Source organism: Salvia splendens, chromosome 11 (assembly GCF_004379255.2).
Source record: "Salvia splendens isolate huo1 chromosome 11, SspV2, whole genome shotgun sequence".
In the NCBI taxonomy this organism is placed as follows: Eukaryota; Viridiplantae; Streptophyta; class Magnoliopsida; order Lamiales; family Lamiaceae; genus Salvia; species Salvia splendens.
In genome coordinates this window covers 24867286-24892576 of record NC_056042.1, presented here as the reverse complement: position 1 = coordinate 24892576, position 25291 = coordinate 24867286, and the positions used below count along the sequence as shown (strand labels likewise).

At 36.9% G+C, this 25291-nt stretch overlaps 1 protein-coding gene, 3 non-coding genes and 1 pseudogene across 4 annotated transcripts; 2 read left to right on the top strand and 3 right to left on the bottom strand.

Moving 5' to 3' along the window:
• Nucleotides 1–11682: 11682 nt before the first annotated feature.
• LOC121754268 (CRIB domain-containing protein RIC4-like) lies at nucleotides 11683–13058 on the bottom strand. The gene is made up of 3 exons (XM_042149641.1): nucleotides 12773–13058; nucleotides 12527–12649; nucleotides 11683–12006 (listed from the first exon to the last, which is right to left on the bottom strand). The coding sequence occupies exons 1-3, from the start codon at nucleotides 12888–12890 to the stop codon at nucleotides 11810–11812; spliced, it is 438 nt and encodes a 145-aa protein (XP_042005575.1). The 5' UTR covers nucleotides 12891–13058; the 3' UTR covers nucleotides 11683–11809.
• A 10337-nt stretch (nucleotides 13059–23395) lies between these two features.
• On the bottom strand, nucleotides 23396–23469 carry TRNAD-GUC. Its single transcript has one exon. It is a non-coding gene; the product is annotated as a tRNA-Asp (tRNA).
• Nucleotides 23470–23581: 112 nt separating this feature from the next.
• On the bottom strand, nucleotides 23582–23665 carry TRNAY-GUA. Its single transcript has one exon. It is a non-coding gene; the product is annotated as a tRNA-Tyr (tRNA).
• Nucleotides 23666–24340: 675 nt separating this feature from the next.
• Nucleotides 24341–24412, top strand: TRNAT-GGU. Its single transcript has one exon. It is a non-coding gene; the product is annotated as a tRNA-Thr (tRNA).
• Nucleotides 24413–24611: 199 nt separating this feature from the next.
• Nucleotides 24612–25291, top strand: part of LOC121756332 — a 4066-nt pseudogene continuing 3386 nt past the window's right edge.

Below are 25291 nucleotides of genomic sequence, written 5' to 3'. Positions count from 1 at the left end.
GCTCATCGGAGCTCAAAACGATTGCTTGCAACGATGAATTCCGGACTTATATCGACGCAATAGGCTTCGATTGGTTGCTCAAGCACAGTACTACCGAGGTTCCGATTGACCTGGCCCGAGAATTCTTTTCCACCTTCCGATTTAAGTCCACTACCGATTTGGATGCCGACTCCATTAATTTCAGACTTTTCAGTGAGGAACATACGATGAGCATCCGGGAATGGACCTTGCGGATGGGTTTGCAGACGCGAACGGAGGACGATGAAGGCCTGTGGAGCGAGAGGATGATTGGTCCCCCGAAAATGACGCCGGGATTCAAAGCGCAAAGCGCATGGGAGTTCTTGACTCACCCGAGGGTGGGTCAGTTTAAAACAAGCTTTTCGAAGGCACACCACATCGAAAATAGGGTCCTGAGGTTTGCCCAGACTTTTATTAGTTACAATTTAATGGGCACAGCCAACAACGCTCTGACTACCGCCGATCTGTACTTCACATGGTGCATGGCTACGGGGGTAAGAGTTCACTTGGGCTACTGGATAGCCCAAGCCTGCCATCAAGTGACTGCAAATCCTTCCCGGCACCTATACACGTGCCACTTGCTCGGAGCTTATCTGCAGAGGAATGTGATAATGAAGATCCATAAGGCATGCCGAGAGGTAAAGACATGTTCGCCCCCTTAGGTTTTTAACATGGATTATTTTTTCAATAAAGGGTTGCTGATCGCACGCGGAAGGGAAGTATGCTTTTACGAGGTTGGGCAGTCAGAGACTCAGGTGAAACAGGAATCCGATGTGGTGGAAGTGAAGAATACTACTGGTTTGGAAGCAGGAGCCAGGATAGAAGTAGAGGAAGTGCGAAAGGAGGTTGGTTGGATGAGGTCAGAAATGAAGATGGTTCGGAATGAAATTGTGTCCCTGCGGGGTAAAGGGAAGGATAGTAGTGAGGCTGAGAAAGTGAGGAAGGAAGTCGCCGGAGTACGAACGGAGATGGAAGAAATAAGAGTAGAAGTTCGGAAGGTTAGGGAGGAAATGGTGACCCTCAAGGGGCGCATGTCTGATCTTGTGGCGACATCGACCAGATGTACAGAAAAGATGACGGAAGGTGTTGAGTTGATGATGGCAATGACAAAGTGGCTTAGAGCAAGGTTCCCAGAGACACCGAAGGAACTTCCGAAGCCTAGCGGCGATTCTACAACTCCAGGTCAAGGAAGTCTGAATGCGCAGAAGCCACCGCATGCCCCGAGGCCCCAGACTACTCCATCTCCCTCTCGGCCCGTGATATTGAAGACAACCGTACCCCGCCTGACAGAAGAACGACAAGAGAAGCCGGAGTTGCCAGCCAGAAAGAAAGCTAAGGTGACCCACCAGACAGCGCCACCAAAGTCTGGCCCTCGCGGGGGCCAGACCCCGAATTGAACCCCCCACGGAGCCAAGTAACCCTTTTTTTTTTTTCCGTTTTGTTTGTGTTCTTATATGCCAGCATGCTCTGTAATTGTACATATGTGTTGCCTTTCTTACACTTAGCCCAACTTTTGGTCTAAGTGTGAGAAGGGGGTGTTTTGTTTTTTTTGCATGCCTTAGTTTGTTTGTTGCGCCTTCTCCCACTTAGCCCGATGCTCGGTCTAAGTGTGAGAAGTTTTGCTCTGTATTTGTGTTTGTTGTTGTTTGCTTTATCAGTCTGCTGTTAGTACTTCCCTTTTCCCCCCTTCACTACGATGGCTTGGGGACAAGCTTGAGTGAAGCGGGAGGGGGGGAGTAAGTATCGTTTTTGTGTCTTAGGATGTGTGCTTCGCATGAGCTAGCTAGATAATAAGGCAAGATCCCCTTAGTAAGAGTGATTGAAGAGAGAAAGCAGATCAACTTTGACACTTTCTTCCTTAATAAGCCGAATGCGATCTGAATGAAGTTAGGACGATGGAAAACGTCCAGGGGAAAGGGGTTGTAATACAGAAAAATGAGGAAGAGAAAAAAAAATCGTAGCCTGGCCCAGGGAAATTCATAGGAAAGGAGGAAGAATAGGGAGAAAACTCTCATAACCCGACGCATCAGTGGTATAACTCTAACTTTGGAGCGTTTTTTATCCTAACATCCCTGGTGAGGAATGGTTCTATCTTGATCAAAACCATATATATATATATATATATATATATATATAGAGGTTAGTGATCAAGATATAACTAATATTAAGTGTATAACTAGAGAACAAATCTCAGCCACACATTTTAATGAAACAAATATTATTTATTTTAATAATATAAAATAGGCCAAGGGTATTTTTGGAAATTAAAATATGAAAATATAAAATAGGATCATGACCATCATCGGATCCTCCACCTCCTGCTACGTCACCACCGGTGCCTTCTCCAGATCCGCCGTCAACCACAACGCTGGTTGCAAAACCGCCCTCTCCAACGTCGTCATGGCCGTGACGGTGATGGTCACGCTCCTCTTCCTCATGCCGCTCTTCCACTACACTCCTAACCTCGTGCTCGGGGCCACCATCATCACCACCGTCGTCGGCCTCATCGATCTCCCCGCCGCCACTCACATCTAGAAGCTCGGCAAGTTCGACTTCCTCGTCATGCTCTGCGCCTTCTTCGGAGTCCTCTTCGTCTCCATCCAGGACGGCCTCGCCATCGCCGTGAGAATTCTCAAATAGGCCTACACAAATATTTTGAGGATAATTATGTGGAAATGCCAATAATTTCTTTGATTTTTAAGGTTAAATATGTACAAATTTAATAGAGGTTGAATACAAACACTATTGACACAAGAGAAAAAACCCATCACTGTTAGCATGATTTTACTTCACTGTTGTTAACAAAACACATCACTCTTAGCATGATTTTACTTCACTCTTGTTAACAAAACACATCACTCTTAGCATGATTTTACTTCACTCTTGTTTACAAAACACATCACTCTTAGCATGATTTTAGATAAGGCTAATTTCATGCATCGGTCTAGGAGTTCATTTCATGAAATTACTGGGTCTAACGCATTGAATTAAGTCAGGTATGTGAAGTTTTTCGCCAGATCCAGGAAAAGAAGAGGACGCTTGCATGGTCCTAGGAAACTGGCGAAAGGGTGAACAATTGGAAGAAAATTGCTAGACGGAGGAAGCCTCGGAGTTGAAGGGTAGAATAGGGATTTCTACGAAAACTCTAGAAGGCTATGTCCGCATCTATAAAAGGGAGAAGCATGCAGGCTGGAGGGACCTTCTCGGGTGGAGGCCTCACTAACAGCCCCTTGCTCGATTCACCTTTCCACACACTTGACTCCAAATTCGCGAGAGATTCCAGTTAGCACTTGGCTGGGGTTCACGTTTTAGCTTTCCGAGAGTGGTTCGAGGGTTGTAACACCGTCCTAGTTCAAGGGCGAAGAAACAATTTACATTTCCGTTGCTGTTTACACTGATTCCACCGAGCTTCGCTGTTCGAAGCTCGGTTTTCTTTTGTTAACCAATATTTCCTGTTTTATTCCAGATTTTACTTTCGCTTATGTCTATTGTGTTCATTTCTGGTTTGCTGGTTGAGTTCGCTTGAATTCGAGTTGGATTGTCGGAGTTGTTTATTTTTTTTTTGCAGTTGGTTTCTGATTATTTGCTGATATTTTTCGTTTGGATCTGAAGAATGGTTCTGTTTTTGGATGAATCGGAGGTTGGGTTTTGCTGGAGTTTGTGATTTGTTTGCAGATTGTTCTTGATTGATTGAATTTGGCGGTGATCGGAGCAGATCTGTTAGAATCGGAGTTATGGAGTTGATTTAGTTGATTGTTGAGTTTGGATTGCTTGGATCCGGAGTGGATTAAGCGTCCGACGTGATTCTGAGCAGGAGTGTTTAAATTTCATGCCTAGCTTACGTGTTTTCATTTCATTCCGCCTAGTTTACGTAGATCTGGTTTATTTCCGATTCGTGGCAAGTTTCCGGCATCTCAATTTCTATATTCTGTTCGAATCTAGGAGTATGCTCTGTTTTCTGCATTTGCGTTTCTGAATCTGTTAGGAACTTTGCATGCGAGGCTAGCTGGAGCTGATCTGTTATCTGCAGCTTTTTACCGTACTTGCTATATTTGGAATCATGTTCCCCGCTGTTTTATTCTTTCCGCCTAGTCTCAATCAGTTAGTTATTTACTCAGTCAAGGAAGTGATTGTGTCTTTCGGATTTGATGTCTGATTCAAGTAAGTTTTCTGTGTCCTAGGTCTAGCGTTTACATTTCTTGCCTAAATCTAGTGGTAGTTAAAATCTCAACCCCTTTGTGTGGCAGCAGCCGTTTGTTTCCATAGTCTCTTAGCACTACCCTGCGAATCCATCTCTGTGGGATCGACCCCACTTCCCTATACTAATTCATAGTATTCGGGTTGAGGGATTTATTTTTTGAAGGGGAGTCGAGTGTGTCCAACGAGAAAAACACTGTAGTTCTCTTGAGTTCCTGGACCCAGTGATCCAGTGGATTTAAGGAGCGTTGTGTCTGGACCGAGCCTTGCATTAATTCTCGTATGTGCACACTTGCTTACTCCTGAGTCTAGTCATTCGACATTAGAGTCGAGAGGCAGGCCCAACCCACTTCAATTTTACTTCACTCTTGTTTACAAAACACATCACTCTTATTATGATTTTACTTCACTCTTGTTTACAAAACACATCACTCTTAGCATGATTTTACTTCACTCTTGTTTATAAAACACATCACTCTTAGCATGATTTTACTTCACTCTTGTTTACAAAACACATCACTCTTAGCATGATTTTACTTCACTCTTGTTTACAAAACAAATCACTCTTAGCATGATTTTACTTCACTCTTGTTTACAAAACACATCACTCTTAGCATGATTTTACTTCACTCTTGTTTACAAAACACATCACTCTTAGCATGATTTTACTTCACTCTTGTTTACAAAACACATCACTCTTAGCATGATTTTACTTCACTCTTGTTAACAAAATACATCACCTTAGCATGATTTTACTTCACTTTAGTTAATAAAACACATCACTATTAGCATGATTTTTGTTTACAAAACACATCACTATTAATAATCCATACATACACATAATTCCAAACATAGAATTGAATCAAGAATAAACGAAATACATATATATAAAATTAATTAAATTAATTTTTATGTACTGGGGAGTGAAAAATACTACTAACATCCTTTGTGAAAAATGAAAACACAGCGGTATTAAATTTATTTCGCAACCACTCTTTCTCGTTGTTTCTTTGCAATAACTTTAATTGAGTTTAGCAGTGTGTGGGATCACATGATTTATGAAAGTGGGGCTTGATGCCTTTTGTAACGAATTTTCTTCTTTCTATTTTTGGTGGTTTGTACTTGTGGGTGTTGCACACATTATCCAACATGCTCAAGAAATCCCTAACTATCACGAAAATCCTCAGCGGATTGGACTCATCCTTGCTTACATCTCCATGAAAATACTCCGTAATCTCCCTGACAAGCCGCAGCACTCTGTCTTCATCCCCCTGCAGCTCCCTCAGCTTCCTCTCCCCCTCCTCAAGAAACGCCTTGTTAAAGCGCCGGATGTGCGTCTTTCACTTCGGCCCCGCCACTAGCTCCGACCATTCTCTCACCTTCTTAAACGCCTCCACTCCGTCGCTCCACCAGCTCCGGTCGCCGTCGTGGTGTTCGGTCTCCGAAGTAGAAATTCGCTCCCAATTTTTTATTTTGGGGTGCCGTAGCAAGGGAAAGTCCAGACGCAGCAGCAACGGCGCAGGAAGAATGCAGATTCGTCGAAAGCGTCGGCTGAAACGTCGGATTTCCAGTCCGATTCCGGCGTGGTTGCCTGCAATTGCGACGCCATGAGAATAGAGAGAAGTCGATTATTCTCTACAGCTTTTACAAAATTACCATAATACCCCCGCCTTGTTATTATGGAGTAAATTTGTGATTGAGGGAACTAATTTCTCCTTAAATTAGAAAATTACATGTATTAATACTAGCCCTTGATTTTCTTGATCTTGTGGCTATGATTGGCTCTTGCCCTAGTTCACTACTATATATATATATAGGGGCCTTATTCTCCTTTTCACATCTTACATCATTTTTCCTTCTTAATAATTCGCGTTAGATCTAAGGCATCAACGGATCAGATTTATTCTATAAATCCTTTTCCGTGTTGCATTATAGAAGCATGGTATATGCATTATAGCTTATAGGGGTAATCTAGACATTTTGGCCGCATATGAACCGCCATATTTTTGGAATGAGCGACTTTCGGGGGATTTGAAACGATCCCACTATTCTTCTTTCTTCATTCATTATTCTTCCAACCCATGAAACTCCTTCCACTCTCTCCACAACCTAAACCCTAGAAAGCTCCCTCCAAGCGCCGCGTCTGAAGATTGGGGATTTTGTCGACCAAATTTCGGAGGGAATAGCTATCACTGAGAACACCGATTCGTTTCGACTAGGTATGTTTCCACAGTGATTTAGGCGTTTCTACTAGGTATGTTTCCACATCTACTCAGAACATCGATTAGCGATTTTGCAGACCCATGTTTGTAAAATTGAATCTGTGAATGTGCCGAGGCGCAGAAATATCTGAAAGTAGTTGTTCGACTAGGGTTGTCACTAATTAGCTTGACGTAGAAATTGTGTTATGTTAACTAGGGTTGGATTTAGGTCTCTTATGTTTCTGTTGTTTGCCAGGTTAAAAATGCCGAAAAGAGGTCGTCCGCGCTCCCAAGCATCACATGATGCAGGTATATTGCCGTTGCATCTTGTGCTTTTCAGTAAATGATTAGTTTATTGTGTATAATGGTATTCCCATGTTTGTGTGTTGTTTGTAGTAACTGTGCTGAGAATAAAATATTTAAGGTGACGTGGTGCATTTTTTAGGGCATAGAGTGCATTATGTATCATTATCTATGCATTATATTGCTGTTAACATGGAGTGTTGGTTGTATCATTATCTATGCATTGTATTGCTGTTAACATTCCAGGTTTTGTTGCAGTTTAGATGTGTAAGTAGTGTCTTCTGTGACGTGCTGCATTATGTTTACAAGAAATTGAATGTGCATTATTGAACAAACACTGTGCATTATTTAACATGATTTATGCATTGTAGTCAGTATTTTAAGCATTATTGCCAGTCTTAGCTGCCGTGGTTAAGTTGAAGCCATTCTTTTTTATGACTTTAGCATCATATATTGTGCTATACATATGAAGCACTAATCAAATTCAGTTAATGAAGTGTTTTTCGGTCCATTTCAGATAACCAGCTTAGAGTTGACATAGACAGTGTTGTCGACGACATTATTCCCGTGGCGCTAGCAAAAAGATTTAGGGAGAGGTTAGCCGAGATAGGCCCTAGGACCTCTGGTAGTCAAGGTCAGCCTAAACATCAATATGTGGTCTGCTTCGATTTAGGGAGAGGTTAGCCGAGATAGGCCCTAGGCCCTAAGACACATCAATATGTGGTCTGCTTCGATGTGCCAGATGGCAAGATGAACATTATTGACCACACCCTCACAGAGTCGCACGCGTCGTTCGGCGAAAAATATGGGGACACGCCATCTATGCTGGTATGTAATGGGACCACTTTTTTCGCATTTTAAGCATACAAACATATTTTGTTGATGCAGTGCAATTATGTCTTTATGTTTTAGCGGAAATTCATGGCTGACGCAATAGATAAGTGCCACGACTCTAGGCTGGCTGATGTGATCCGAAAATGCACTACACATGTAGTTGCAATGCCATGGCGGAACAACCTGTCCATAACAGAGAATGGTGTGTATGTCATGCGCCACTTGGAAACATATTTTGGAGAGAAGGAGAAAGATTGGGAATGCGGGCTGAGCGCGAAGGGAAGCAAAAGTCTATAAATGTTTCGAATCAAGTTCACAAGGGCGCTACTGACTTGTCCTCACAATGTCCGCGCTGCCGCAAACCAAAAAAAGGCAACCAAGTTCTGGAGAGATAAACCTGCACATTTCAATTTCGAACATTGGGTAGATAATTATGGGTTGTAGTGCTTGATGGTTTATGGTTTTTGTTGGAAGACTTAGCACGTTGTACATTTTAACAACCTTGAATACACTGAACAATGTTTTTGAGAAGACGCTTTCTGGTTTTGATCATGTGAACATTCAGCCGAACCGTAACTGCGTTCTTTTTACTCAGACGAATGCAAATACTTTTTGTGTAATTGGTGTACTATGTTATTTGTCTTGTTTGTAATTTTTTTTTGGAATGTAAAGGTGGCCAATTAATTCTCGTAATGCTTAACACATGCCAAATAATGCACTAATCCTGGTGCGCAATGCAATGGCAACACTAAATAATGAATTTTAATTATACACCTAATAAATTAAGCCCCGTATGCACTGGACAATGTTTTTGCGAAGACGCTTTCTGGTTTTGATCATGTGAACATTCAGCCGAACCGTAACTGCGTTCTTTTTAATCAGACGAATGCAGATACTTTTTGTGTAATTGGTGTACTATGTTATTTGTCTTGTTTGTAATTTTTTTTTGGAATGTAAAGGTGGCCAATTAACTCTCGTAATACTTAACACATGCCAAATAATGCACTAATCCTGGTGCGCAATGCAATGGCAACACTAAATAATGAATTTTAATTATACACCTAATAAATTAAGCCCCGTATGCCGGACGCCTTTATTTTATGTGTATCATATGTGCTTATAATGTAAGTATTCGTATTAGATTATGCATTACAAAACTTTGTTTGTTTATATTTCACAAATAAAGCAACAATCGTTGTGCGTAATGCTATCGCCTCCACTAAATAATGCATTCGTTTATTGCACACCTACTAATTTATAACGTATATATAGTACGCCTCAATTGTATGTGCATCATATATGCATATAATGTAAGTATTCGTGTTCGATTATGCATTACAATAGTTGTTTGTGTATTTTATAAAAATAATGCAACAATCGTGGTGTGTAATGCAATGGCACTTCTAAATAATGCATCATAGATACGGAATAGAGCATTACGCATATTCCGTTTGTGCATTACTTTTAAGAGCTTACGTAAAATAGTTGTACGTCAAACACAAAGATTTGTTAAACATTGTTATTAATGGTTACATACTACACCCTAGCCCCTAGGTTTATCAAACCCTTAGGGGAAACAAGCTACGTGCGCCACAAATCGCAAACCCGACAAAATCATTTTACCGGCAACATTGCCGCTCACGAATGATGCATTATATAGGTAACTAAGTTCATTACATTTCGTCAATATGTGCATTACATGCTTCGTTTCAACATAATACTGTACATATGACGCAAGCGAATCCATGGACAAAGTTTTGACAGCAAGCAGTAATGTTATACCATGGCAACACAAAAGACGCTTTAATTGGTGATTAAAAATCAGATAATCAAATTGCTACAACTTGTACTGAAGCATCCGAAGCATAAACAAAGTCAGGCTGATTCGTAATTTACCTTCTTCCATTGATTAAGACCAACCTCTGACTGCCGAGGACTGATTAACGATAGAATTGAGATGTGTGATAATTGAAACCTTGCAAAAAACTAGCGATGCATAATCATATACGCATGCGCCGTGTCGTCCTTCTTCGAGGGGAGAGAAGTAAAAAAAACCGTAATATTTGCCAATGAGAGAATCATGGAATTTCCATAACTAACAAGTAAATCTCTACCAAATCTACCCTTAATCGATTTTCACTTAATTAAATTTAAATGGAATCAGCAATTTTTTCAACCATCCGATTAACGTATTTAAGGGTTGAGATTAAAAAGGAAAAAGGAGGAAATATAGGAAAAGGAAATGAATACATCCCTATATATATATATATATATATATATATATATAGAGAGAGAGAGAGAGAGAGGGGGATGTATTCATTTCATTTTTGCATATTTCCTCATTTTTCCTTCTTGATCTCAGCCCCACGATTTTGTCATCCGACGGTTAGATTGATGCCACGTGTCATTTAATAATGCAGATTTTCAGTTGAATAATGCACACCGACTAATAATGCACCATTATAGCGTAATAATGCAGATTTTCAGTTGAATAATGCACACCGACTAATAATGCACCATTATAGTGTAATAATGCAGATCATCTGGACCATTGATGAATGAGATCTAACGGCCCATATTAAGAAGAATAAAGGATCTAAGGGATGAATAGGAGAATAACGCTCCCCTATATATATATATATATATATATATATATATATATATAAATTAATTTGCTTGAAGTAAGAAATTTTGTTAATGAATACGGATAATGGGTATTAGTAAGAATTAACTGCAAACCTTTCACATAGAAAATTGAAGAGATCTTGTCAAAAAATTTCAAGTGATACACTATATTTTGATGAAATGCAAAGTGAATAATAGGCATATGCTATAACAATTTATATACATAGATTTGATCATAATTAAGCAAGAAAAAACAACATAGAGTTATGAGGAAGAATTGCAAAACTGAAAAATAGAAAGAAAATTGGAGAGAAGCGTTATAATTACTATACTGTGTAGAGTAGAAGGAATGTTATTTCACATTTTTGTGAGTTGGTAGAATGAGTTGTTGATATTCTCATCTTTAAGCTTCTATTAGTATACGATATTTTCTTTGGTATGAGTTGTGGATATTCTCATCTTTAAGCGTCTATATCATACAAAGCTGAGATAATGTTATTTCACATTTTGTGATTTTTTTTCCAATTGCTTGTTATGTGAGTTGTCGGGTTTTTTTAGCTCTGAGCATCTTCTAGAATGGACAAGTTTTTCTCCAAATAGTCACACGTCGTTAATGCTATATTTCTTGGAGTAGAAGTAAAATACTGTAATCATGTAGTAAAAGATTTGTGTATTAATTTTTTTACTTTTATTGAAATATAAATTGTAATTCATGCATAAATTTAGTTTAAAATTTGAAAACTAAGAAAAGAGGAAATTCTTATAAAAAATGAAAATGACGTAGGAGGTTATAAAGTCATTTTAATTTGTCCACTAACTACATTTAATAATTTAATATTCTACAAATTATACTTCAATTTACTAATATAAATTGTGTGTGGATTACCGTCATATATATGACTAGTTAACAACATAATAATATAGGGCAAGTTGCTAAAAAATCATGAAAATTGGGTTAGATTATGGTTTATCCCGAAATTTTAAAAATCATAAAACTACGAACTTTGGATTTGTTCTCAATTTTTTCATGATGGTTTTTATCGTGAAATTGTATATGATCTGAAAGCCGAAAAATCATACGTGAACGTTATGGCCAATGAATTAAACAACGTTGTCTCTATTTATAAAAAAATTAGTACAATATTTGATGAAAATTGTGAACAATATACTATATATACATAGGTGGCTTTAATATTTCAACATGAGATAATTGAGAACAAATTCAAAATTTTGACAAGGATAAATATTTTTTGGACAATTTAGCCTATAATATATACGTGATCTCTAAACTCAGTATGTTATTACTTGAGTTGTTGTACTTCTTTCTCAAATATGCCTTTTCAGCTTTACAATGAGTAGAATTCCTTTAATTTCATAGCTGAAAAGTGTTTCTAAAACGAGGCACAATGTTTGTTTTTTTGTCTTATTTTGTTCTTGTGCATAAAAATTTATTATCAAACCTCCACATTATCCTAGATTAAATTGGAATTGGTAATGCGTATGATGCTTCAAATAGATTTTATTGTGACGGTTTCAATGTCATAAATATGCATAAAGATGAAGAGTTAAAAAAGAGATGATTGTGATTAGAGATAATAAAAAAGAAATTAAGTGATGGTACACAGAAAGAATTAACGGGATTGGGAAGCCATGGCAAGCTCAAATTGCTGCAAAGAGATGGAAGGAAATGAAAGAATTTCGGAAGCTTTGAGATTTTCCCAATTATTAAGGCTGCTTGTTGATCCATCTAATCCTATGTGCGCTACGTGCTTCACGTCTGTTGGAAACCCTATTTCCATCTCCATCTGCTCCATTTCTTCCTTGTAAACTACACTCATCACCACAAAACCCACTATTTAATTTCTCAACTAATCCTATTAAATATGCATGTTACTTGTACGCCATCTATACATGACATGTCACCTTCACGAAATTCATTTCATTCCCAATCAGTAAAAAAAATGCATAATTTAATAGCCTATAATTGTATTTACCCTTTTTTTTTTCCCAAACCCCTTGAAATATCTAAACTAGCATTTGCTTTTGCCCCACATCCCACACACACAAACTCACTTAATTGAATCGTGGGTTTGGTATCATGGCTCCCAACCCCAGAGCACAAAAAAGGAATAATTTACTAAAACGACAAATTATTTTAGCTAAACTTACCTAACTCATTTATTTTATGGAAATATTCGATTCCTAACTTATTTAACTCTCAAATTGCCATATTTTAAACTAAACCTTATTTTTTGTATTATTTTCTTGGAATGAAAAACATTGCCATATATCACAAAATTAAATTCCATAACATAATGTAACATTTTAATTTTAATTTAAAAACTTACCAAAGAATTGAGAGACGCGTCTGATTAATCTTTGTAACCCTTCAGACAATGCCGCTTTTGAAATAATCTGATTTTTAATAGTACTATTCATTTTCAAGCTCTCCTCACCGGTCTTAACTCCTCCTGCAAATCAACCAATTGAATTAATCAAAATTAAATGACTCCACAATGTTCAAACAGTTTAGATGAAATTAACAAAGCAAATAGCAATCATTCACTATTAGCTAAGAGAGTGAGGGATGATACTAGTTTTGGGTTGTTTAGGAGAGGCGGTTGTGGCGACGGCGAGAGCAACGCTTGACTCAGAATCACATCGAATAGAGAAGGGAATGAGCACAAATCTTTCGAGACGGCCACCTCTCATTATCCCAAATCTCAGATTTATAAGAAGACAATATTCTCAAGATATCTTCACCAAAATCTGAGCCTAATAATAAGCTACATAAATAGTGAGTGAAACCCTATATATATGTGTGCGTCAACCACAAGATAAAATGATTTACGCTATGAAAAAAGAAGAAGGATGATGAGGTGTCTGGTTGCATTATTATGGGAGTTGGATGAAGTGGTTAGAGAGTTAAACTGTACAACTCAACCTACTGTTTGCTAATTAATTAATTTGTCTGATTATTTTTGAGCCCACATTAACCTACTTTCGATCATTTGCTTTCCTTATTCTCTTCATTATATCTAAGATGGACCACTTTCTCTTCAGTGCTAAGCCATTCTCTCGTCCAATAGCGTTGCATGTGCCTTAAAAGTGTGATTAAAGCAACCTTGCAATTTGGTCTAGTTTATTTTATGTCTTCAAATAGAAAGGCCAGACCAACTGCTAATACGTCTAAGTATTCTTGTTAAAAATAATTATTGGATTTGGAGTCCAAATCAGATAACTACTACATTAAATTTGTCTATATTTTTTAAGGTGCCATGATTTTTAATTGTGTTATAGTCAATCAAAGGTTATGGAGAATGAATATAAAAAGGGGCTCTTGTACTAATATATATAACTGCTTCACAAACTCTCGTCTAGGGGTGGGTAAGTACGGTATACCTTACCGAAACCATCATACCGTATACCTTACTGAAAATTCGATATGAGAAAAAATCATACCTTTACCTTACCAAAATTTTCGGTATACCGAACTTCGGTATACCTTATTTTCGGTATGACAAATTTCAATATCGATACCATACCTTATTTTCAGTATGTCATATCTAAATTCGGTATACCGTACTTTTGCGGTATACCAGAGTTTTACGGTATATCGAACTACAATACGACATACCAAAATATCATTATTTTGTAAATAATTCTAAATACAAACACAAATGAAAATAAAATTTCAAAAATACTTAGAAAACATGAAATTTAATCAAACTCAAACATATTCAATAAAAAAACTGCAACAATTAAACTCCACGCAATCACATAATGAGACAAGATTTGATTTCTACATGTAAATATTTATTTGTTTGGTAAAAATATGAATTTACTTGATATAATTAGGCATATATTGATATCGGTATATACCGAAAATTATGGTATATACCATATTTCCGGTATATACCTAAAATTACTATATATACCGTATTTTCGGTATACCCCGGTATATCTCGGTATATGAAAATTCATACCGTTACCGTACCGAAATAAATCGGTAAGGTATGATACCTTACCGAAAATTGCGGTATACTGAAAATCCGGTATTTTCGGTATTTTTTCGATACGATAAGGGCGGTATTTTAATATTTCGGTATTTTTACCCAGCCCTACTCTCGTATTCAAAATTTACTGTCTCATAGTAAATAATACTGAGGTCCTGACACACTTTGAGAATGGTGAAAGGTACACATGTCGAAAAATAAGAACATTTAATAAATATACATGCACGTTTTATGCACATGTAAAATAATATTTCGGTGAAAAATATTTTATATTCCAAATTAGTTACTCCCTTTGTTCGCCCATAGGAAATATTTTATATTCCAAATTAGTTACTCCCTTTGTTTGCCAATAGGTCTCATTTGTTGGCGACATAACAAATGTTAAAAAATGTGATAAAAAAAATTAGTGTAATGTAGGTCTCATTTGTATATATTATTAGTATTAAATAAAATATGAGTGAAATAAATTAGTGGAAGATGGCACCCTATTACTATTTATAGTAAAAAATGAATTGAGACTCATATTCAGGGATGAACTAAAATGACAAAACGAGACTCTTATCTGCGGACGGAGGGAGTATGTGTTATCATGGTATCTTCGATAATTTGAAATTATTTTTTAAAGGGAAAATTGTCATTTAAATCATGCTTCATCCCACAAGAGTATGCGCTCTCTTTTTTAGTCCGTCCCATAAAAATATGCACTTTCTAATTTTAAAAACTCTATTGAGGTGACACTCACTCATCGGTGACAATTACTATGATACATATGCCCCAATTAATATTAGTGATGTGAGTTGTTCATAAGCTCACGAACGCAATTAGCACAATCGACGTTTTCAATTGATATAATTGATGTGACTTTTTCACAAGCTCTCCGCAATTAGTACAAAACAAAGTACTCACTCTGTCTCATGTTACTCGCACTTTTCATTTTAGGCCGTAAAATTGAGATTAATTTTTTATTATAATTAAATTAGAATTTTAAGTGTAATGCATCGAGCTCTTAACTTAATCTAACATATTAATTACATACATTAATTCTAACTTAAACTGTAAATAGTGTAAGTAGTTTGTGACGAGCCGAAAAATAATAATGCAAATAACATGGGACGGAGGGAGTATATATAGGGGTGTGTTAAGGTCATTAGCAGCTTTTCAGTCCAAGTTTCAATCAGATCACAGCCCTTGGATCCTTGAATTGGATGGTTGTGATGATCTGCATTATTACAGTATAATGGTGCATTATTAGTCGGTGTCCATTATTCAACTGAAATTCTGCATTATTACACTATAATTGTGCATTATTAGTCGGTGTGCATTATTCAACTGAAAATCTGTATTATTAAATGACACGTGGCATCAATCTAACCGTCGGATGACAAAATCGTAGGGTTGAGATTAAAAAGAATAATAGAACAAAAGATACAAAAAGGAAATGAATACATCCATATATATATATATATATATATATATATATATATAGGTTAGTGATCAAGATATAACTAATATTAAGTGTATAACTAGAGAACAAATCTCAGCCACACATCTTAATGGAACAAATAATATTTATTTTAATAATATAAAATAGGCTAAGGGTATTTTTGGAAATTACAATATGAAAATATAAAATAGGATCATGAACATCATCGGATCCTCCACCTCCTACTACGTCACCACCGGTGCCTTCTCCAGATCCGCCGTCAACCACAACGCCGCCTGCAAAACCGCCCTCTCCAACGTCGTCATGGCCGTGACGGTGATGGTCACGCTCCTCTTCCTCATGCCGCTCTTCCACTACACCCCTAACCTCGTGCTCGGGGCCATCATCATCACCGTCGTCGTCGGCCTCATCGATCTCCCCGCCGCCGCTCACGTCTGGAAGCTCGACAAGTTCGACTTCCTCGTCATGCTCTGAGCCTTCTTCGGCGTCCTCTTCGTCTCCGTCCAGGACGGCCTCGCCATCGCCGTGAGCATTCTCAAATAGGACTACACAAAAATTTTGACGATAATTATGTGGAAATGCCAATAATTTCTTTAATTTTTAAGGTAAAATATGTACAAATTTAATAGAGGTTGAATACAAACACTATTGACACAAGAGAAAAAACACATCACTGTTAGCATGATTTTACTTCACTGTTGTTAACAAGACACATCACTCTTAGCATGATTTTACGTCACTCTTATTTACAAAACACATCACTCTTAGCATGATTTTACTTCACTATTGTTTACAAAACACATCACTCTTATTATGATTTTACTTCACTCTTGTTTACAAAACACATCACTCTTGTTTACAAAACACATCACTCTTAGCATGATTTTACTTCACGCTTGTTTACAAAACACATCACTCTTAGCATGATTTTACTTCACTCTTATTTACAAAACACATCACTCTTGTTTACAAAATACATCACTCTTAGCATGATTTTACTTCACTCTTGTTTACAAAACAAATCACTCTTAGCATGATTTTACTTCACTCTTGTTTACAAAACACATCACTCTTAGCATGATTTTACTTCACTCTTGTTTACAAAACAAATCACTCTTAGCATGATTTTACTTCACTCTTGTTAACAAAACACATCACTCTTAGCATGATTTATTAGCATGATTTTACTTCACTTTTGTTAATAAAACACATCACTATTAGCATGATTTTTGTTTACAAAATACATCACTATTAATAATCCATATATACATATAATTCCAAACATAGAATTGAATCAAGAATAAACGAAATACATATATATAAAATTAATTAAATTAATTTTCATGTGCTGGGGAGTGAAAAATACTACTAACATCCTTTGTGAAAAATGAAAACGCAGCAGTATTAAATTTATTTCGCAACCACTCTTTCTCGTTGTTTCATTGCAATAACTTTAATTGAGTTTAGCAGTGTGTAGGATCACATGATTTATGAAAGTGGGGCTTGATGCCTTTTGTAACGATTTTTTTTCTTTCTATTTTTGGTGGTTTGTACCTGTGGGTGTTGCACACATTATCCAACATGCTCAAGAAATCCCTAATAATCACGAAAATCCTCAGCGGATTGGACTCATCCTTGCTCACATCTCCATGAAAATACTTCGTAATCTCCCTGACAAGCCGCAACACTCTGTCTTCATCCCCCTGCAGCTCCCTCAGCTTCCTCTCCCCCTCCTCGAGGAACGCCTTGTTAAAGCGCCGGATGAACGTCTTCCACTTCGGCCCCGCCACTAGCTCCGACCATTCTCTCACCTTCTTAAACGCCTCCACTCCGTCGCTCCACCAGCTCCGATCGCCGTTGTGGTGTTCGGTCTCCGAAGTGGAAATTCGCTCCTAATTTTTGGTTTTGGGGTGCCGTAGCAAGGGAAAGTCCAGACGCAGCAGCAACGGCGCAGGAAGAATGTAGATTCGTCGAAAGCGTCGGCTGAAACGTCGGATTTCCAGTCCGATTCCGGAGTGGTTGCCTGCAATTGCGACGCCATGAGAATAGAGAGAAGTCGATTCTTCTCTACAGCTTTTACAAAATTACCATAATACTCTCGCCTTGTTATTATGGAGTAAATTTGTGATAGACGGAACTAATTTCTCCTTAAATTAGAAAATTACATGTATTAATACTAGCCCTTGATTTTCTAGATCTTGTGGCTATGATTTTTTCTCTAGTTATAGGTTTAAGGGGCTCTTACCCTAAATCACTACTATATATATATACATGGGCGGACCCAAGTCGGAGTGGGGAGGGGCTAAAGTCCTCACTAATTATTTTTCAAACATTTTTCTACTTATATTTTTTTTAATTTAATCAAATTTAGTGTAAATTATTATATAAAAGCCCCTACAAATAATCTAAATTACACAAATATATACTTAAAATTAATATTTAGAAATCTCAAGCCCCTGCTGTCAAATATTTCTGCGTCCGCCATTATATATATATATATATATATATATATATATATATATATATATATATATATATAGGGTTGTGATCAATGTCGAACCCTTTTTAAAGACCGAACTAGAGACCAAATCTCATTCACCCATTAATCACATGTAATGGTTATTAATAATTACACATTATCTTTTATTTTTATTCAGTCAAATTGACAAAAGGGTAGATTTGGAAGACCCAAAAATCCAGAAATGATGCAGAGCTCCATTCTACTTATACTATAGCGTGAGGGCGGTGGTGCTGATGGTGCTCCTCACGGTGTCCCTACTTCTCCTGCTGCTGGTCCTACCGCCGCGACCGCTGACGCTTCTCATCATCCCCGTCGCTATCATGACGGTGTTCGTCTTCAGCTGCTCAATGTCGCTTTTGAAAGATCGATACTATATAGTTACCGTCCATACGTATGGGCGAGTAGATTGATTATATGAATATGTATATTTATATTAATGCTAATCATTTGATTAATAATCTTCACCAATTGGAGATTAATTATGTTTCCCAGATTAGGGAAGATTTGGATTAATGTTTCTTTATTGATTTTGGATTAATTTTCTTGTTTGACGTCCGCTTTGGAACAAGGTATGTTTTCCAGGTGCATTGTATATGTGTTTATGCGAGAGAGATAAAATTAAATGCCAGATTAATTGCATTCCTCTAGTGTCTAGATCTAGACACGTTTGGTGCTTTATGATGAATTCTTTGTATGGTTATTCTGAACTTATTTATATATATAATGAACTCTATTCACTAAATAATGAATCAAATGAACATATGCGATGAAGTAATTTCGATATTTTATTGAAATATAGTAACGATAAAAAAAATTAATTGTGTTAAATGTTAAGCGATAATAATGAACTATATTCACTAAATAATGAACTAAACGAACATAGTAATGAAGTAATTTGATATTTTTATTGAAATATGGTAATAAAAACACGTTAACTGTGCTAAACACCATGGGGTAATGATATGATCAACTGTATTTACTAAATAATGAACCAAATGAACGTTAGTAATGAAGTAAATATGACCTTTTATTGAAACACAGTAATAATACAAGAAGTTAGCTGCGTTAAACGTCAAGCGGTTGTAATGAACTTATTACTTCATTCATTCGTCTAGGTTATTACTTTAAGGGATTCTTGAGCATATGAAGAAGAGTGATCACTACTTCATTCATATGTGCATTTACTTCATTCTACAAGTATACCACTTCATCACAATAAAATTTTACTTTATTGAACTTCAATTGTGTTATTACTTCAGCCCATTACCTTATTAAATGAGGTTATAACTTCATCAACATTGACATACATCATAAGAATTGAACTATGTTGTATGCATAGTTTGAGAAAAATTATATTTGTAATGAACTAAATAACGTACTTGATGAAGTTATAACCACATGTAATGAAGTAATTAACCACTGAAATGAAGTATCAAAACTACTGGAATGAAGTAACAAATTACAAACAAATAAATGTATCATTATATTGTCAGAAAACAAATAAATGAAGTAATAAATTACAAACTAATAGATGAAGTGATGGAACTATCTGAATTAAGTAATAGCTTGGTTAAATGAATTAATATATAATGAATGAATAATATTAGAAATGAAAAGAACCAAATGACTATTAATATTGATGTATAACATATTGTACTAATAAATTGAAAATTACCAGTGCAGAACTTATTTCCAGTAGGTATTACTTCATTTTAGTAGGTGTCTACTTCATTCCAATAGGTTTATTACTTTAATCCAGTACATAATAAATTGAAAATGAATATATTTTTACTTCATTCTAGTACGTTTATACTTCATTCCATCCATTACGTAATAAATTGGAAATGAACATATTTTTACTTTATTCCAGTAGGTTTATTACTTCATTCAAATGTGTCATTACTTAATTCAAATAGGATTTTAGTTCATTCCAATAGGTTTTCACATGATTCAACACATGTTTCTTTCAAATTCATTGTTTTTTTTTTACTTTATTCACTGTAAATAATAGCACAATTTATTCCAGTAGGTTTATTACTTCATTCCAAAAAGTTAATACTTCATTATACTAGGTTTTTACTTCATCCTCATCAATGGCCGACGAAGTACTCCACAGCCTCCCTCAATTCTTCCCTTCCATCGCAGTCGACAAAGATGGCCAAATCCAGAGGCTATATTCCCAAGATGTCGTTCCCCCATCTCTAGATCCAGCCACGGGCGTCCAATCCAAAGACGTCGAAATCGCGCCGGGAATCAACCTTTCCGCCCGGATTTACCTCCCGCCCAACACCAATCCTACCATAAAACTCCCGCTTCTCTTCTACTACCACAGCGGCTGCTTCATCATCGGCTCCGCCTTCTCCCCATGCTATCACAACCACCTCAATCACTTAGTCGCACAAGCCAACGTCGTCGCCGTCTCGTTGAATTACCGATTAGCCCCCCGAATTCCCGATCCCGGCTGCGTTCGAGGATTCATGGCGTTCCATCAAATGGAGCGCCGAGGGAAAGGAGGAGTGGATCAACGAATTCGCCGATCTGAAGCGTGTGTATTTAGGCGAAGGAGGGCCAAATGCGTTGAGGACGACGAGTTCTAGGGATTTTAATTTTGTTTAGAGAGAAAGAGATGGATGGAGGTGAGATTTAGACAGAGGAAATAAGAGAAGATGAGATGGGGTAGGAGATGAGCTCATATATGTTTTGACCGAAATACCCCTGCATTGAAGTAAATTGTCTACCTAATGAAGGAGAGAAATTAATATATCATGGTCTAATCTCATCCATTAAACCCTAGATCTAAGGGCCCTAATTTGATCTCTAGTTCAGTCTTTAAGAGTGAATTTGTGAATAATGGGACTCTATATATATATATATATAGGGGAGCGTTATTCTCCTTTTCACATCTTAGATCCTTTTTCCTTCTTAATATTACGCGTTAGATCTAAGGCATCAACGGATCAGATTGATTCTATAAAACTGGTTCCGTGTTGCATTATAGAAGGTGGTTGTATGCATTACAGGGTTATTATTGACATTTGACGGAAAAGTAACTGCCACATTTTGGTAGCTGCGAATAATGCACCACATGGTCACGAGTAATGCATATAATTGACTATATAATGCACAATATGTGAACTGCAATGCATACGAATAAGATGTACCATGTTATGATGTTTGGACACACGTTTCTTGTTTCCCCTAAGGGTTTAATAAGCTTAGGGGCTAGGGTATAGTACGTAGACACGTATGTAATCTTCACATGGTAACGAGTAATGGATATAATTGACTATATATAATGCACAATTTGTGAACTGCAATGCATACGAACAAGATGTGCTGTGTTATGATGTTTGACACACGTTTCTTGTTTCCCCTAAGGGTTTAATAAGCTTAGGTTAGGGGCTAGGGTATAGTACGTACGCATTAATAACAAATTATAAAACGATATGAATAATTCACCAATAACAACAATTTGTTAGTAATGTCTACGTACTATACCCTAGCCCCTAAGCTTATTAAACCCTTAGGGGAAACAAGAAACGTGTGTCAAACATCATAACATGGTACATCTTATTCGTATGCATTGCAGTTCACATATTGTGCATTATATAGTTAATAACATCCATTACTCGTGACAATTTGGTGAATTATTCGTATCGTTTTATAATTTGTTATTAATGCTACGTACTATACCCTAGCCCCTAAGCTTATTAAACCCTTAGGGGAAACAAGAAACGTGTGTCAAACATCATAACACAGCACATCTTGTTCGTATGCATTGCAGTTCACAAATTGTGCATTATATAGTCAATTATATCCATTACTCGTTACCATGTGAAGATTACATACATGTCTGCGTACTATACCCTAGCCCATAAGCTTATTAAACCCTTAGGGAAACAAGAAACGTGTGTCAAACATCATAACACAGCACATCTTGTTCGTATGCATTGCAGTTCACATATTGTGCATTATATAGGCAATTATATGCATTACTCGTGACCATGTGGTGCATTATTCGTAGCGGTTTCCAGCCATTATTAGATTACTATTGTACCCTCATAATGCACAAAATAGGACAAATAATGCAACACGGGATTAATTACCCAATGTTGATCTTGACCGTCCATTTCTCTAATCTAATGGCTGATATTAAGAAGGAAAAAGGAGGAAATATAGGAAAAGGAAATGAATACATCCCTCTATATCCTTTTCCGCATCATTTACTAAAACAGTGATCTCATTATTGCCTATTCTAGCAAAACCGCCCATCAGAGCCATCGTTAACCATTGGTCCTTAAGGCGTATTCTCAAAATCCCTATATCTACAGCTGTAGCAATAGGAGCATGATTTGGTAATACGCCAATTTGACCACTATTTGTAGATAAAATGATTTCTTTCACTTCTGAATCCCAAACAATTCGATTAGGGGTCAGTACACAAAGATTTAAAGTCATTTCTTCAAATTGCTCTCCATTTCTAAGTTGATAGCCTTCGCGGTAGCTTCATCGATATTCCCTACTAAATAAAAGGCCTGTTCAGGAAGACCATCTAATTCTCCGGAAAGGATCAATTGAAACCCTTTAATGGTTTCTGCTAGACCAACATATTTCCCCGGAGAACCGGTAAATACTTCGGCTACAAAAAAGGGTTGTGATAAGAAACGCTCAATTTTTCGCGCTCTTGCTACGGTTAAACGATCCTCTTCGGATAATTCGTCCAACCCAAGGATAGCTATAATGTCCTGAAGCTCTTTATAACGTTGTAAAGTTTGCTTAACTCTTTACGTAAATGATAAGTAGAAAGGCGGTAGGAACTAGAATGAATAGTGCAGTAGCAATAAATGCAAGAATATTTACTTCCATAATCTCATCGGTTTTTTACTTCGCAATAACTCGGGATTTAATCCCCTAGAGATGATAAATCTATCGTCTGTAAATTCAATGAATGAATTACCTCTCGATGATCTTGAACCGGATCACTATCATGAATAACAATATCTGATCTATCAAATCAACCCGCCGTCAAGACTTGAATAGTATAACATAGGAAGTTCTTTTATCCATACCGAATCAAAATTGGGATTCCTAACTCAATTACTCCAAAATGATATTTATCATCCGTTTCCTTGTTTTTTCTATAACCCACCTTGCGTTTTCCTTGGACAATCTTCTGATGAAGGATCATCAGGTTCATAGAAAGGGAAAAATAGATTTTTGTATTTATTGGATCCGTCGGGACTGGCGGGGCTCGAACCCGCAGCTTCCGCCTTGACAGGGCGGTGCTCTAACCGATTGAACTACAATCCCAGGGAAATAAGGGATCTGGCAGAAATTTTGATTCTTTTTTATCTTCGTATGGCGTATGGGGTTAAAGGACAAGGGGTTTTAGACTATCTCATGGTAGATTGATGCGGTTTATTGGGCCGAGCTGGATTTGAACCAGCGTAGACATATTGCCAACGAATTTACAGTCCGTCCCCATTAACCGCTCGGGCATCGACCCAGGAAGAATCCATTAAATTTTTTTATCGGCTTATTGGTAATCCATGATCAACTTCCTTCCGTAGTACCCTACCCCCAGGGGAATTCGAATCCCCGCTGCCTCCTTGAAAGAGAGATGTCCTAAACCACTAGACGATGGGGGCCACCTTGACCAACCGCCCTCATACTATGATCATAGTATGATCCGTTTTTTAAAATTGTCAATATAACGGAATGATCAGATCCGAGGGATCTTTCCGTTTTTCATAATTGTATAGAATTTTTGTATTCGTCATTCATATTTATGAATCGTTCATTAGAATCAGCATTCTCTATATAAATCTGGCGGGATCAAGAAGTTATCAAAAATTTTGTTTAAAACTTTTCGTTCAAGGGGACAAGTAGAATCTCTTCATCACATGATTCAATGTAATATATCAAAATTTTTGATATCGAATTGGTAAGTGTACGTGTATGTTATGTATCAATGAAGTGAATTTGGTTTTAATAAGGATTACCTCAATAAAAGAAATTAGGGCCGGCCTTGTCTTGACACAATTCATTTTACCCCGACTTTCTAGGCAAATCCATTTGATTATAGCCACTATGAGTCTATTGTATATTACTGTATATATAATATATGTGCATATAGGGATTTTATCTACAGAGTGACTCGTTCGGGAATTAAATAAAATAAGCCCTTTTAACTCAGTGGTAGAGTAACGCCATGGTAAGGCGTAAGTCATCGGTTCAAATCCGATAAAGGGCTTTTCTTTTTTCAAAAAAAATTTCCTAAAAGTCCAGTCATAGTAGAGATCTTTTTTTTGGAATACAAAGAGAACTAACCAGATAGATAATAGGTTACCATTATACTGAGTTAGAGTTTAGAGTATAGTAGTTCTAGTTATAAGGTGGAATATTTCTTCGAGAAATTTTCATGCTTATATGAATAAGCACAAGTCGCCTCTTGAATCGGCAAAGACCTCTCTTTTCCATTCTACCTAGCAAATCCCATTGGAAAGATTCGAAATCAACAAAAGAAAAAGTAAGTGGACCTGACCCATTGAATTATAACCATATCCACTATTCTGATATTAAAATTCGATAGAGATGAAATTTGAATTAGAACAGTTCACCCGCCTCACTTTTTAATTTCATTTCTTTGGACTTGGAAAGAATTTGTTGATAGTTCCGATTCAATCTTCTTGTTCCTATATTTTCTACGGGAACAAGTTATTATCCCCTTCCTTTACAGGGAACTCTTTCTTTCAAGTCACAACATAAGAGCCGTTTTCACTATCTTTCTTTGATTCCAAATCAAGATTCATTTCTATCTATCTAAGTCTATTTAGATATATAGCTATCAGATTGCGGTTTCATGTACCAACCATTTCTATGTTGCATTGTCGCATCTGATATTTTTGTTACGACAGTGTAATGGAGAATGGATGCGAGAAAGATACTTTTCTCTTTTTTCATTAAATTCAATAAAAAAATGAAAGTATCTTTCTTTCTAAGAGATAAGATTCAATAGAAAAATATTCGAAGCGTCTTTTTGACTTTGACTCGTGGGAAGATATACTCTGGAATCTTGGATTTATCTGAAGGAAGAAAGAAAAGAAGATATAACAAAGAAGACACTCAAAGA